Source organism: Sus scrofa, chromosome 9 (genome assembly GCF_054392235.1).
Source record: "Sus scrofa isolate SSC_HxYL_T2T_F1_AM1 chromosome 9, Sscrofa_HxYL_maternal_Yorkshire_Landrace_v2.0, whole genome shotgun sequence".
NCBI classification, from domain to species: Eukaryota; Metazoa; Chordata; class Mammalia; order Artiodactyla; family Suidae; genus Sus; species Sus scrofa.
The window spans coordinates 615,358-630,386 of record NC_139391.1 but is presented as its reverse complement, the minus strand read 5'-3'; the positions used below and the strand labels follow the sequence as shown (position 1 = coordinate 630,386).

The window sequence follows — 15,029 nt, the reverse complement described above, 5'->3', positions numbered from 1 at the left end:
TCTCTGCCGACTCTGGATTCCTATTCTCCACCTCCTCTGGAATACACAGCTGGAAGTCCTGAAATTTAAGGTGGTATAAATTCTCAGGACTGGGTTAAGGCCGTCGCTCGGTGACCAGGTGGTCACAGGGCCACATAGTCCAAGAGTCAACACGGTCTCGAGACAGAGATAAGACGTAAGGAAGGAGCCAAAGTCACAACACCGAGATAAGCCTTTGCAGGGTGACCCCAGGGGGCTGCATCTTTTTGCCCTTGTAACTCCAGCCTCTCAGGCAGAACTCTTCGGACCTCAGCAAGCTGTGCTGAGTTCTGATTCCCTTAAAGCAGGGAGCCATTCACCTCGGCGTCCGTGTGCAGAAGCAGGGCCATGACCGCCAACTGAGTCTGAACACTTCTAAATGGCAGGTGAAAGGGAGGGTGGCCGTGAGAGACCCGAGCTGTCCAGAAATTCCAAGGGGGCAGATTCTAATGGTAGACCTTAAGTTTGAGGCCGCAAGCCCCGGCCATGTGCTCAGCATCCCCCGTCTACCCAGGCTGCAGGTGTTTGCAGAGCAGTCTCTTACCTTCGGTCTCAGGTCTGCTGCTTGCCCTGGGCCTTGCCATGCGGAGGCCATCAGATCCTGACCCATGGCCTTGTTTTGGTCTGTATGCTCCCAGTCTCAAACGCTTACCTGATTCCGGATCCCTGGCCCAGGCCTGATCACAAATGTTATTCTCTTGCCACCTATTCTCATGCCATTAATTTCAGTCTCGTCACAGCTTCTTGTCCTGCTTCCCCATCCATTGTTGCCTACAGTTTGGGGCTGGACAGAATTTTAGGGTCCTTTTTAGCTCAATCTGGCAGGACAGAGGAGGTAAGTAAGAATGAGTTTTTAACAACAGTGTACAGAAAGGATCTAAATTTGCTCACATTTAACTGCAATATGTACATCAAGTTATTATGACTTTCTGCATCTCAAGTTTCTCATCTTTAATACATTTACCACCTCTTTTCTTCAAAGGTATATTTACACTTAACTGAAATGGCATGCATTCTGGGCTTATAATAAAGCTATATATATGTTCCTGCATTCCTAACTGTATTACGAGCATAAAAAACATTTAGAAACAAATGGGATCCCTAAAAGAAATCAAAGTTGTAATTTATTTATTTATTTTTGTCTTTTTAGGGCTGCACCCACAGGTTCCCAGGCTAGGGGTCAAATCCGAGCTACAGCTGCCGGCCTACACCACAGCCACTACAGTGCAGAATCCGAGCCACATCTGCAGCCTACACCACAGCTCATGGCAACTCGGGATCCTTAACCCACTGAGCGAGGCTAGGGATCAAACCTTCATCCTCACGGAACTCCTGTCATTTATTTTAAATACAGTATGCCTCACTTTAGAAAATATTTCTGAAATTTTATTTAAAAATGTATGTATTGGGAGTTCCCATCGTGGCACAGTGGTTAATGAATCCGACTAGGAACCATGAGGCTGCGAGTTCGATCCCTGGCCTCGCTCTGTGGGTTAAGGATCCGGCATTGCCATGAGCTGTTGTGTAGGTTGCAGACACGGCTGGGATCCCGCATTGCTGTGGCTGTGGTGTAGGCCGGTGGCTCCAGCTCCGATTAGACCCCTAGCCTGGGAACCTCCATAAGCCGCGGGAGTGGCCCTAGGAAAGGCAAAAAGACAAAAAAAAAAAAAAATATATATATATATATATATATATGTATATGTATCATAAATGAACTAAGTAGAGGATCCTCTTCTGAACAAACTCACTGCTGGGTTCTTTTCCTTCGTGAAGAAAGACTTCGGAAATGCTAACAATTGTCCCATCATTTAATAAGCTTGACATATTCAGATATAATTGCACTGAGTTTTGTGAAAGAGATTTATCTTAACAGTCTTCTGGGAACGGAATATCCTAAGTACATTTTGCTGGGTTAACTCAGTTTAAGGCTTTGACTTTTCTGCTAGCGAACTCCTAAAACAGATGCATTTTTCTTTTTAAAGGCATAAGAATTCTCATTGTTCTAGTAGGATGAAGAGCAGATTCTAAGTGTTATATAAAGCAGGCTTCTACAATTTAAAAGTTAAAGGAGATTCCTCCTCTTCATTCCTAGGAGATGCTGTATCTGGAAAGGGTAAACAGAAGCAAACAGTTTCCTGAAATTGTGCCAAGGCTGCATGTCAACTGCCTGGCAGGAAATGCTTCTGGAGGGTCCAGATAAACACACGATCATCTTTTTTTGGAAAAGTCTTCTCCTCTGACTTCTTACAAAGCAAACGTACTGAGTCTAACTAACATCGTGCGTACACGAGGCAGAAGAGGGCACGGGGGATTTTACACGATGGAATCTTCAGGACCTCTGACGGGTCACTGATCTGTCCCCACGTGCAATGCACGTGAACCTCACTGTTCAGCAAACACAGTCAGTGCACGCTTGCTGAAATTTTGTGGTAAATGACATCTCAGCGTTTCCTTAATTTTCATCATCATTTTGGTGAAGCTTTATCTTGCGAGGAATTTCCATTTAGCAGCAGCTCTTAATGTTTCAGCATCATACAGTAAGATCGCCTTGCATTTATGTAGAATCCATTTTTCAAAACATTTACATTCTTAATTTTTGTTCTAACACTTCATTTTATAAGCGTTAGCAATGACGCTAAGCCAGCACGTAGCGTCCAGTGTCTCATGAGATGTCAATGTAAAAATCAAGTCAAAAATCAGGTTGGTCAGAGGATCAGACCTAAGGCTATTTGTCTGAAATATTTTCTAGCACATTTCCCTCTGTCTCCACCATGTATCAGATAACAGATGCAAAAATCTTCCTATCACGTTTACTAAAATAATCCTCCCACCTCATTGCACTTTCTTAAACTGCAAAAAGAATGATGGGGTCTTAGGGGTGGTTCAGAACACCCGGTATCAGCCCGAGAAATCGCCTGCCTTGTGGACAGGCTGATCAGCTCTGCTGCACCTCCTCTGTCCCCAGCCCACCGGTTCTATTCCCCCACCATCCCAGCCACCCACCTCCTCTTGCCCTGAGGGCATCTCTGCCTCACTCATCTGATGCCCAGTCTCACCCAGCCCACCCCGCAGAACAAAACCCCCCGACCCCAGGAACGAAGTCGTGCCAAGTGTGGCACCTCTCCCTGCCTGCCTCATCCTGCAACCCGGGCACCTCCGATAACACGCGAGCCACCGTGATCTGGGGCTCCTTCCCCACATTCCACGGCCCCCGGCTATCGCGTCCAACCTCCTCCCAGCGTGCTCCTTCCCCCCAAACAGGACAGCTTTGCCTGGTACCTACAGGGCCTCACGGGAAAAAGCGAAAAACACAGCTCTGTGTTTTACGCTCTCTCCACAAAATGTGTGCAGGGGATGGCGTGTGACCAGAAAGGGCACAAAACTGAAAGGTATAAACATCTGACTGTGAAGAGTAAATTGAAAATGACACAGTCACCCTATCATTTCTTAAAAATAATAGCCTTCTTAAAATAAGATATACCTATTATCATAACGAGGTAAACTTAGTGTAGACCAGGAAACATAACTCAAGTTTTCTCTAGAGCTGGTGTAATTCGAACCCTGGAAATCTGGCTTCGTACTCCTTTCGTCAGAGTTTCTGGGAGTGGAAATACACCCAAACATCAACACAAAACAGAGGCTTCATAAGTGACTGCTGAACAAGTAAAGAAACCCTGGTGGCAGGCACAGACATACATTCTGTCTTAAAAGGATCTGTAAAAGAAAAACTTAAGAGAGTTAAGAGTTATACTATAAAAGGTTAGGAGGCTTACAAAATGGGAAGGGAACAGGAAGATCAATACACGAACTTTTAAAAAGCTGCTGACAAACCATCGACCCAAAAAACGATACGAAACTGTCCAAACCATCAGTTCAAGGTTTTTTTCCTGGAAAATTAACCCGAGGTACACAGCAAATTAAAAAGCATCATTAAAAAACCCAAAAACACCCAGCAAGCGTCCCCGTTTGGCTCTCTGTGAGGAAGTGTTCAATCCCTGGCCTCGCGCGGTGGGGCAAGGATAGGGAGGGCCATGCGCTCCCACATAGGTCACAGGTGCAGCCCAGATCCGGCGCTGCCGTGGCTGCGATGCAGGCCTGCAGCTGAAGCTCCAATTCGACCCCTGGCCTGGGCACATCCTACGGCACAGGTGCAGCGATACAAAGAAAGAACTACTACGACTACTGCTAAACCTTTCTTACAGAGACAAGTGGGCATCAAAGGATGTTCCCACCCCCCGCCCCCAACTCCAACGTGGCGGGCGTCTCAAGACAGAGCGAGCCATGAAAACCAGCAGCTCTACTGTTGGAGGGTGAGGGCTTGATTTGGTGTCCAGAGTACTGTCGGGAACAAGTGATCTTAGACAACAAGTAGTAAATGATTATGGAAAAATCAGGACTACAGCTGGCCAATGGAGTTCCCGTTGTGGCGCAGCAGAAAGGGATCTGACTAGGAACCACGAGGTTGCAGGTTCGATCCCTGGCCTCACTCAGTGGGTTAAGGATCCAGCATGGCCGTGAGCTGTGGTGTCGGTTGCAGACGCGGCTCGGATCTGGCATGGCTGTGGCTGTGGTGTAGGCCGGCAGCAACAGCTCCAATTAGACCCCTAGCCTGGGAGCGTCCATATGCCACAACTGCAGCCCTAAAAAAGACAAAAAGACAAAAAAAAAAAAAAAGACTACAGCTGGCCAAGACGGCAGTACTGGTTAGGGCAAGCAACAGACCAGCCGGAAATGGCAGCGAGATCCAGGGCACAGACAGCCCCAGCAGACCTCCAGCAGCTCCCACACATACCAGGTCTGGCGGGTGCGGCCGCGTGCAGGGCTATACACTGGCTGAAAGGGAGGCCTTGCGTGTACAGAAAGCAAGAGTCACAGCAGACCTGACCAGCCCATCCGCAAATGCCCAGCAAATGGTCGAGTCAGGACATTTGAGAACAGCCTGTTACCCATGAGCTGACCGCTAACTACACTGACGATCCCCAGGAAGTCAGGTTTAAAACAAAAACAATTAAAACAAAAAATCTAAGGAGAGATGTCAGTGGCCACACACTGCAGGGAAACAGACTTAATCCAGCAAATTGCCACACAACCAACAAACCACAGTAGCAGCATCAACGCCTGGGGAGGGGGCAGGTCAGAATCCAGGGTTGCTCTATTATCTAAAACAGAGGCCAGCAAACTAGAGCCCTTGGCCCAGTTATGGCCTATTGCCTGTTTTTGTTTTTTTGTTTTTTGTAAACATAAAGTTTTGTTTGTTTGTTTGCTTGCTTTTTAGGGCCGAACCCACGGCATATGGGGGTTCCCAGGCTAGGGGCTGAGTTGGAGCTAAAGCTGCCGGCGGATGCCACAGCCACAGCAGCTCAGGATCCGAGCCGCGTCTGCGACCTACACCACAGCTCACGGCAAAGTCGGATCCTTAACCCACTGAGCGAGGCCAGGGATCAAACCCCCAACCCCAGGATCCCTAGTCGGATTTGCTTCCACTGCGCCGAGACGGGAACTCCAAACAGAAAGGTTTTGAAAGGCTCTATACTCACTCTTTACATAGTGTCTAAGTCGACTTTCACAACCTCCAGCAGCAGAGCCAGCAGTCACCACAGAGACCACATAGCTTGCAAAGCCCAAAATATTTACTGTATGGTCCTTAGAGAAAAAATTTGTTGGCCCCTGATCTAAAATGTTCCGTTTGCAGCAAAAAATTACAAGACATACAAATAAATAGGCAAGGGAGGCCCATATACAGAAAGAGGGCACACTTACTAGAAACTAACTCTGAAGGGGCCTAAATGTTAGACCTAACAAAGCCTTCAAGGCAGCTGTTACAAATGTGTTCAAAGAACTAAAAAAGTCAGTTTTTTAACTAAAGGGTTTTTCTGTTTGCTTGTTTTTCTGCTTTTTAGGGCCATACCCGTGGCAGATAGATGATCCCAGGCTAGGGGCTGAATCAGAGCTGTAGCCGCCAACCTACACAGCAGCCACAGCAACGTGGGATCTGAGACCCATCTGCAAGCTACACCACAGCTCACGGCAACGCCGGATCCTTAACCACTGAGCAAGGCCAAGGATCGAACCCACCAACCTCATGGTTCCTAGCCAGATTTGTTTCCGCTGCATCACAACAGGAACTCCTTAATTAAAGTTTTTAAAGTATGACAACTGAATAGAGAACATCAATCAAAAGACAGAGATTATGAAACAAATGCCAGAGCGGAAAAGCACAATAACTGAAATGAAAATTCACTAAGGGACTCAACAGCAGATTCACGATTGCAGAAAGAAAAGAATCAGTGACCTAGAAGACAGATCAATAGAGATTATTCAATTTAAAGAAAAGAAAGGAAAAACAATGAAGAAAAATAAACACACACTAAATATGTATAAGGGGAGCCCCAGGAGGAGGGGAGAGAGAGAAAGGGGCAGGAAAAAAAATTTAAAGAAAAACTAGGCCCCCAAATTCCCAAATTTGAGGAAAAACAATCTACACATTCAAGAAGTACAATGAACTCCAAGTAAAATGACCACAAGAATCCACAAAAAACCTACCAATACTAGCAAATGAGTTCAGCAAGGTCAAAGGATGAAATATCAATATGCAAAAATCAACTATATTTCAATATACTAGTACATAACCTGAAAATAAAATCAAGAAAAGAATTCCATTTCCAATGACATTAAAATATAAGTATTCAATACCCTCGTTCAAAGAAGCGCAAAAGTACGCCAATAACTACACTTTGCAGAGAAAAACTAAAAAAAAAAAAATAGAAATAGACAGACATTCCATTTTCACGAATTAAAAAACTCAATGTTGGAGTTGCCGTCATGGCTCAGTGGAAACAAATCTGACCAGGAACCATCAGGCGCAGGTTTGATCCCTGGCCTCAATCAGTGCGTTAAGGGTCAGGCGTCGCTGTGAGCTGTGGTGTAGGTTGCAGATGCGGCTGGGATTCCACACGTATGTGGCCTGGGAACCTCCAGATGCCGCCCACGTGGCCCTAAAAACCAAAACGAAACCCTCAATGTTGTTCAGGTTACATTTCTTCCCAAACTGATCTACAGGTTCAGAGCAACCTCTATCCAAATCCTAATATTCATTATGCATAAGCCGAGAAGCCGAGTTTAAACTTTATGGACCTGCAAATGACCTAAAATATCAAAACGGTTTTGAAAAGAAAGAACATAGTTGACGGATTTAGAGTTTCCAATTTCCAAACTTACCAGAAAGCTTTGATAATCAAGACAGTATGGTGCTAACATGAGGACACACACAGATCAACGGGGCAGAATTAAAAGCCCCAAAACTGACACCTATGTTTATGGTCAATGGAGAGGCAACAAAAAATGCCACAGCAATTTAATGAGAAAAGGATGGTCCTATCACAAATGGTATTAAGATAACTGGATGTCTGCGTGTAAAAAGAAGAATGAAGACCCTCACTTCATGACACATACAAATGAGTGCAAAAGGGCATAAACCCAAATGTAAAAACTAACACGTTAAACTTCTTGAATAAAACATAGGGAAAAAATTTTCATGAACTTAGTTTAGGCAAAGATATTTAGAGGTGACACTAAAAGTATAATCCGTAAAAGAAAAAATTAATCAACAGGACTTCATCAAAATTTAAGATGTTTGGGGCTCAAAAGACACTATTTGCACAATGAGAATGAAAAAGCCATGACACAGACTGGGAGGAAACACTTATTAAATGATCTCAGTGGTAAAGAATTCTTTTTTTTTTTTTTTTTTTTTTTGTCTTTTTGCCTTTTCTAGGGCCGCTCCCGCGGCATATGGAGGTTCCCAGGCTAGGGGTCCAATCGGAGCTGTAGCTGCCAGCCTACGCCAGAGCCACAGCAATGCGGGATCCGAGCCGCGTCTGCAACCTACACCACAGCTCAGGGCAACGCTGGATCCTTAACCCACTGAGCAAGGCCAGGGATCGAACCCGCAACCTCATGGCTCCTAGTCGGATTCCTTAACCACTGCGCCACGACGGGAACTCCAGAATTCTTATTCAAAATAAGAACTCCTACAACTCAATTTTCTAAAAAGCAATTTTAAAATGGGGCAGAAGATTTGAATGAACCTTTCACGAAAGAAGAAAGAAGAATAGCTTCTACCTATCAGAAAACATGCTCCACGTCATCTCGGCCATAGAGGAAACGCAAATTAAAGCCACAGACTACCACGTCCGGTCCACTGGGATGACTGTAATCAAAAAGGCAGCAACGAGCATTGGGGCGGATGGAGGAAAGCTCGAACTTTCATACACTGCTTGGGAAAATGTTAAAATGGTACAGCCGCTCCAGAAAACAGTTTGGCAGTTTCTTAAAATGTTAAACATGCATTTACCACACCACCCGGCAATTTCACTCCCAAGTGGTTGTCATTCCCCAAGAGAAATGAAAATCTGTTTCCACACACAGTCTCCCAATTTTTCACAGCGGCATTATTCACAATAGCCACAAACTGGAGATCAGTAGATGGACAGACAAAGCGTAGTATACCAAAATTGTGGTGGAATATTATTCAGCCATAAAAAGGAATGGAGTACTGATATATGCTACATACGGATGAGCCTCAGAAACACCATGCTAAGTGAAAGAAGCCAGACCCAAAAAGGTCCCATGTTGTAGGATTCATTTATGTGAACTGGACAGACAACACAAACTTGTAGAACTGTCAAGAAGAGTGTTCACCGGGGCCTAGGAGTGGCCACTAAGACTGACTGCATATGTGGGCACCGGGAATCTCTTTCAGGTCATGAACATGTTCCAAACCTAAATCGCAGTGATGACGGCATAATTCTGTAAATTAACTAATATGTGTCGAATTGTATGCTTAGGTGAATTTTATGACCTATAAATTATACCTCAAAGTAGCTTTTAAAAAACTTGACATGGATTCCAACTATTTGTATCTTCCAAAATTACTGTTCCTTTAATCTCTGATACTTTTTAAAAATAGCAAAACTTCCCTGATCATTCCTGCTCTGGAACCAATTTTTTTAATTTCCACCCCATTTTTACCATTTTGTGAAAGCTAATTCTCAGAAGTTCGATTCGTCTTCCTTAATCTATATAATCCAGAGGACGATTTTGATGAAGAGCTTCTTTCATTCCCCACTAACCCAGTGGGTTGATGTAATCAGGCAAAATGCATGATCTAATGACTCACTCAGTCATGATCCAACGACTGCCACACTACTTCGCAAAGCTGTAATGACTCTAAAGCTCTCTAAGTCTGCTGAAGAAATAAAAATGCCACCTGTCAAATAAAATGACGGATGCACTCCCTGGTACGAACTGCATAAATCATTACCTAACTCTGGCACGATACCCCATTTGCATGCTAGATTTTTAACCCCTTTTTTCCCCTTCCACGAAGAGAAGAAGAATTTACACTGCTCTCTCCTAGACGGGTTTTTCCCCTCGAACATTCCCCAGCACGGCACCAACCTCCTTCCTCAGGTCTCAGGAATAAAGACTCCCTTCAACTCAACGACCCCCCCAAACGTAACCTAGACAAACAATTTCTACGTGTTCTCGGCAATGGAGGCACCCCAATGAAGAGGGAAATCGCGGGCCGTTTCTACCAGCACTTTCCTTCCCCAGCGCTGACCAGGTACATTCCCGATGCGGGGCCCTCCCTCTGCTTGCTGTTCCAGCTCCAGGTCTCCAGTGGCTTTCAGGAGGATGTGGCTCGGGCTGTGTTGGATCCACAAGGGCCCAGATGGTAGGTCATGTTCCATCGTTACTCCCATCCAACCTTTAAAAAAGAGAAAAAGTATTCTCTCTGTTTGTAGTTTACAGTATAAACATTGAAGTTATTAAATTATACTTGCATACATAACTATAAATGTACAAATAAATGCAGAGACTTAATCTCAGAGTTCCCACTGTGGCTCAGCAGGTTAAGGACCCGACGTTTTCTCTGTGAGGATGCAGGTTTGATCCCTGGCCTTGCTCAGTGGGCATTGCCCGAGCTGCTGCTGCATAGGTCACAGATGTGGCTCAGATCCCGTGTGGCTGTGGCTGTGGCTGTGGCACAGTCCGCAGCTGCAGCTCCAATTCAACCCCTAGCCCAGGAACTTCCATACGCTGCAGGTGCAGCTGTTTAAAAAACAAGTCTTAGTCTAGTGTCAGTTTTCAGGCTTCAGTTTTATTCCGAGCACTCTCTTTCCCTCAGATGACTAAAGGCTAAATCCTGGGCATCAGTGGCAACCGAGTACTCATTGTGCTTATTGAAGGCAGAATCTTTTTTTTTTTTTTTTTTTTTTTGCTTTTTGCCTTTTCTAGGGCTGCTCCTGGGGCATATGGAGATTCCCAGGCTAGGGGTCTAATTGGAACTGTAGCCACCAGCCTACACCAGAGCCACAGCATGGAGGGATCCGAGCCTCATCCGCAAGCAACACCACAGCTCACAGCAACACTGGATCCTTAACCCACTGAGCAAGGCCAGGGATCAAACCTGCAACCTCATGGTTCCTAGTCAGATTCGTTAACCACTGTGCCACGACGGGAACTCCGAAGGCAGAGTCTTTTTGAAGCCAACTCTTATCTGGCCCTACGGAGATCTATTCAAATTAAAAATTCAATCAGGAAGTTCGACAAATATCTATTAAACATCTCCTGTTTAATACTCCCTGGATATTTAAGGACAGATAAGGAACAGTTTTCACCTTCAAGGAGTTTATAGGCTGATGGCGGAGAATGCACCGGAACTACATATAACTTAAAGTAGATTGAGATAAGTACCACAATATTAAAAAAAAAAAAAAAAGCCACAGAAAACATAGGTTGTACCTGGGAATAGCAGATTTCAAAAAGTTCACTTGATAAAAAGATAATGCTTCAGTAGCTCCCCCTGTGGCACTACAGGATAGATGGCGTCTTGGGAGTGCTGCGTCACAGGTTCCATCCCCAGCCTGGTACAGTGGGTTAAGGATCTGGCATTGCCGCAGCTGTGGCTTAGGTTGCAGCTATGGCTTGGATCTGATCCCTGGCCCAGGAACTCCATATGCCACAAGGTGGCCAAAAAAAGAAAAAAAAATAGATAGATAATGCTTCATGTGGAATGGAAGTGGGGGTGAGGAGTAGAAATATAATCCTGGTAAAAAGAGTCAAGGGGATGGCAGTGTGGACATAGTATCAGACATATGAGGGCATACTGGGAGACGAGGCTGAAGTGTGATGAAGATAATAATACCAGCTAATGTTCACTGAGCATTTACTATGCACCAAGTCCTACCTTACTGATATCAACTTCTTTGACCCTCACAACTACCCTATGAGGAATGTATTGTTATTCCCACTGTAGAGATGATAAAACTGAGGTATAGAATAGGTAAGCAGTCCCCTCTTGGTTACACAGACACAGCTAACAGTTACACAGCCAGGATCTTGCAATCCATAAACAATAAAAGACAAATTCTATATCACCCCTAACTACACTCATTAGAAGAGCAGTTAACGGGTATCTTAACTACCCCTTTTCCTGTTTATCCCTAGGCCATCCGTCAAGGCTTAGCTCAAATGCTTCCTTCTGCAAAGCCCATCTTGACTCCCCAGCTGAGCAGTATCTATTTCTCCCCTGAGCTTCAAAGCACGGCATCTCTGTCAATCTTATGGCAAACAGCTTATGAACAAAATCTTAATATTTTGTTCCTAGCATGACAGAGTTTATGTGCATCATTCCTTCTTTTTTTATCCTCCTTTATAGGTTGTGTTCTCCAAGCTGGGAGGACAGCCCCGGGCAGGTAATGGAGCGCTACACCTATGCAGCACTTACTCTTTGCAAGGCAGTGTGCTGCGGCTTTTACAGGAATTCTCTCACAAAATCCTTTCAACAACCCAATCCAGGCAGTCCCTTCCGGGACTGAGAAAACACTACATGCAACTTTAACGCAGTGAACAACGCAGTCCCTTCCGGGACTGAGAAAACACTACATGCAACTTTAACGCAGTGAACAACGCAAGCAGCTCACCGTCCGCGGAGAGGGGTACTCCCCGCATCCCCAGGTACAGAGGTGAGGAAAAGCGAGGCTCAGAGAAGTTGTTCACCCCGAATCACACAGCAAAAGCGGCGGAGTCTGAATTCAAACTCAGCTCTTCAGACTGGGTGTTCCCAACCCAGGGCTCGTAACGACTAGGTCCTAAAGCAGGCGCCCGAACAAACGATTAAAGGACAAGTTTGAGGAAACTCCTGCGATGAAAACTATGCAAGGACAGGGACGGCTTCCATTCCGTCTCCTTCTGTGAGAGGGAAGCAGGAAACAGCAAAAGCGCAGGTAGAGGAAGCTGAGGTGAAGCTAAAGAAAAGAGGCCTCCAGAAGCGCGAGGACGCTTCCCACCGAGGCCGGCGGATCACGGGAGACCCCCAGCACCAGGCAGGGCCCGGCTGCAGCCGCGGGCGGACGCACGCCTTCCCCAGAGGCCACGTGGCAGCAAGGCCACGCGCAGCTGCAGGGCTCCGACCCCAGCCGTCGCCTCAAGCAGGGTAGGTTTTAGGGCAGCGACCGCCCAAAATACAGACCAGGTGTTAAGAGGTGCCTGGAGGCACGTGTATTTCCCTACAATTCCTAGCCCTACGGGAGATCAGCCGACTTTTCACCAAGTGCCCGGCGTTAAGCGGCGGAGACCACTTCTAAGGGCCAAGTCGCGGCCCAAGAACTCCAGCGACGCGAAGTCAGCGGCCAGGGCCGCGCGCTGCATTGAGCTGCCGCCCCCAGGCCCCGCCTCAGGCTCCGCCCAGAGCCCGCCCCGCGGCCTCCAGGCCCCGCCCCCTCCAGGCCCCGCCCCGCCCGTTGGCCCAGCAGCCCGCGCGCGGGAGCCACGCCAGGACGCAGGAGGCGTGTCCTGCGCTGGCCGCGTTCCACCGCCCCTGGCCACGCCCCTCGCCCCCACTCCGCCAATGGCCTGCTGCGCCGGCGCAGGGCGCTGAGGTGCCCGCCCTCCACCGCCAACCTAGAGCTGAGCGCATGCGCCTTGGGAGGCTGGCCTGGTGAGGGCCCCCGCGCCTCGGGAGGCGGGGGCGGAAATGGAGGGGTTCCGCGAGCAACCCCTCGCTGCCGACTTTGCCCCCGCGGGAGAGCGCGTTGGGCGGAGCCGGGGGCGGTGGCCGCCGGGGAGGTCGAGGCCCTCTGGGTCCGACTCCGAGCTGGAGCGGGGTGCCGGCGGCCCGCCGACCCGCCGGTGTTTGTGTGTCTGTGCCCACCCAGGGGGACATGGAGAGCTGTCTGGTGGCCGCGGCGCTGAACGGGGTGGACCGACGCTCCCTGCAGCGCTCGGCTAGGCTGGCTCGGGAAGTGCTGGAGCGAGCCAGAAGGAGGGCCGTGGACTGGCGTTCGGTGGAGCTTCCCAAAGGCAGCGTGGGGGTTATTTCGCGGGAGCTGCCCTGCCGGGAAAGAGGGCTGGCAGCCGGCCCCCAGCGCCTGCTGCCGGGAGAGGTGAGGGCTCCTGTGCTGGGGGACCAACCCATTCATTCGCCGCACCGGGAACCAGGGCACGGCACACACAAGCGCCCGAGGGAGCCTGTCCTTGGCGGACAGAGCAGTGAACCGAAAAGCCCTTTGAAAACGCTTGACGTTTGACAGATTCCTATTGGGTAGCTTTAGGATACTGCGAGAGACCGCTAGTGCTCGGCCCTGATTGGTTACTTTTAAAACAATTCTTACATGCTACCCTCTGGTGTTAGATAAACCTATCTTTGTATTGGAAAATTGCACGTCTATGTATTCCTTTTAGAATGGGAATTCTTTCTCAGTAATGTAATTCTTACTGACTTCAACTTGCAGGGGTCTTTCCAAAAGTAAAAAGGAAGCTATTCCCCAAATGACTTCATTCTCCAGTAGGGGATAGCAGATCTCACCTGTGACTTGTCGTTTATTACTTATTATTATTCAAACAGAGAGAAGAAAGACTCCCCACCCTCAGTGCTTCCTTCAGAACAATGGCAGAATTCATGGACTATACCTCAAGTCAGTGTGGGGTAAGTCGGTGTAAACCAAAGCCTTGCCCCGGGGCTGCCTGCTGGTGGGTCACAGAGTAGATGGTCGTGGAGTTTAGGCAGACTCTGGCGACTGCCTGTTCACCCTGCCCTCCTGGGTGGGCAGGTTGTAATCAGCCAGGGTTTAAACCGGGTCATAAATCCAGGTTGGAATTCACTCAGCAAATAATAAGTGTTAGGAGGGTACAGCACTGAGCAAGCCAGAAAAAGGCTCTCCCCTCTCTGTTGTTTTCAGACTGGGGAGGGGAGGGAGGGAGCCTACTTGCTGAGTTCCAAAACAAGTTTGAATTTTAGGGGTTCTTAAAACCTCGAACTGCACTAAAGTCGTCTTTGTTTTTGGCTTGTTTTTTAGATCATTAGGCTTGCTCTAAATTGCAAGTGAGCCTCTCTGGGTTCCCTCCATTAGATCTTAACCTCTACTCCAAGTCCCTGGTGATGTAGTTTTTAAGTCTGTCCCTTTGGGTTCATATCACTTGCTGACCACAAAGGTGGTTATGGCACAGTTGCAGTGCCCTCATCGGAGGCAGTGTGGCTTCATGGTAGCAGCAGCCTCGGGGCCAAGAATCACTCCATGCTCTGCCTCTTACTGGCTATAATGCCGCAGGCCAGTCAGTCTCTCTCGGCCTGACCCTCCCCAGCGTAAAATGACCTTGTCTCAAGTCCTTCCCAGCCCTATAATCTGTTGCTTTGGTTCCCATGGAAGATGAACACCAGAAAACAGACTATAGCACAAGGAACTCACTCAAGATTCTTTGTTCCATTCATTGGAATGGGAGAAGAAAGGCTTCAGAGACCCTCTTCTCAAAACCATGCACTGAGGTCATCTTTATGCACCTCGAAGTACTCAAACGTTGAAAGGCAGCCAGCTGACATTCAAGAAAACCCCTGCATAGGAGGTGCTCTCTGTCCTCGGAGAGTTAGAACAGACTGCAGCCTCTTGCAGCCTCAGCCTCTTATGATTACGTGCTTGCGGGGGATGGGCTGCCCCGCAGAAGGGGGAGAG

The 15,029-nt window shown here is 47.6% G+C and overlaps 1 protein-coding gene and 1 long non-coding RNA gene across 21 annotated transcripts in view; one reads left to right on the top strand and one right to left on the bottom strand.

Annotated features, from left to right (window-relative positions):
* Positions 1-5,910: 5,910 nt before the first annotated feature.
* On the bottom strand, positions 5,911-12,771 carry LOC146399640 (uncharacterized). 2 transcript variants are annotated; one of them, XR_014814445.1, is made up of 3 exons: positions 12,006-12,771; positions 7,939-9,787; positions 5,911-6,066 (listed from the first exon to the last, which is right to left on the bottom strand). It is a non-coding gene; the product is annotated as an uncharacterized LOC146399640 (long non-coding RNA). The 2 variants fall into 2 exon arrangements; XR_014814444.1 differs by lacking the exon at positions 5,911-6,066 and having other exon boundaries at positions 8,643-9,787; positions 10,825-12,754.
* Positions 12,772-12,987: 216 nt separating this feature from the next.
* AKIP1 (A-kinase interacting protein 1) overlaps positions 12,988-15,029 on the top strand; it is a 30,515-nt gene continuing 28,473 nt past the window's right edge. For 10 of the 19 annotated variants that reach the window (XR_014814305.1, XR_014814301.1, XR_014814300.1 and 7 more), the window contains exons 1-2: positions 12,999-13,466; positions 13,928-14,008. Coding sequence is in view for 7 of the 19 variants with exons in the window: in XM_084974263.1 (XP_084830389.1) it covers positions 13,245-13,466; positions 13,928-14,008 (303 nt within the window). In the remaining 12 variants the exon portion in view is untranslated. Of the gene's footprint in view, positions 13,467-13,927; positions 14,009-15,029 lie in introns of all 19 variants that reach the window. The other 9 variants (XR_014814303.1, XR_014814302.1, XR_014814310.1 and 6 more) reach the window with 2 other exon arrangements.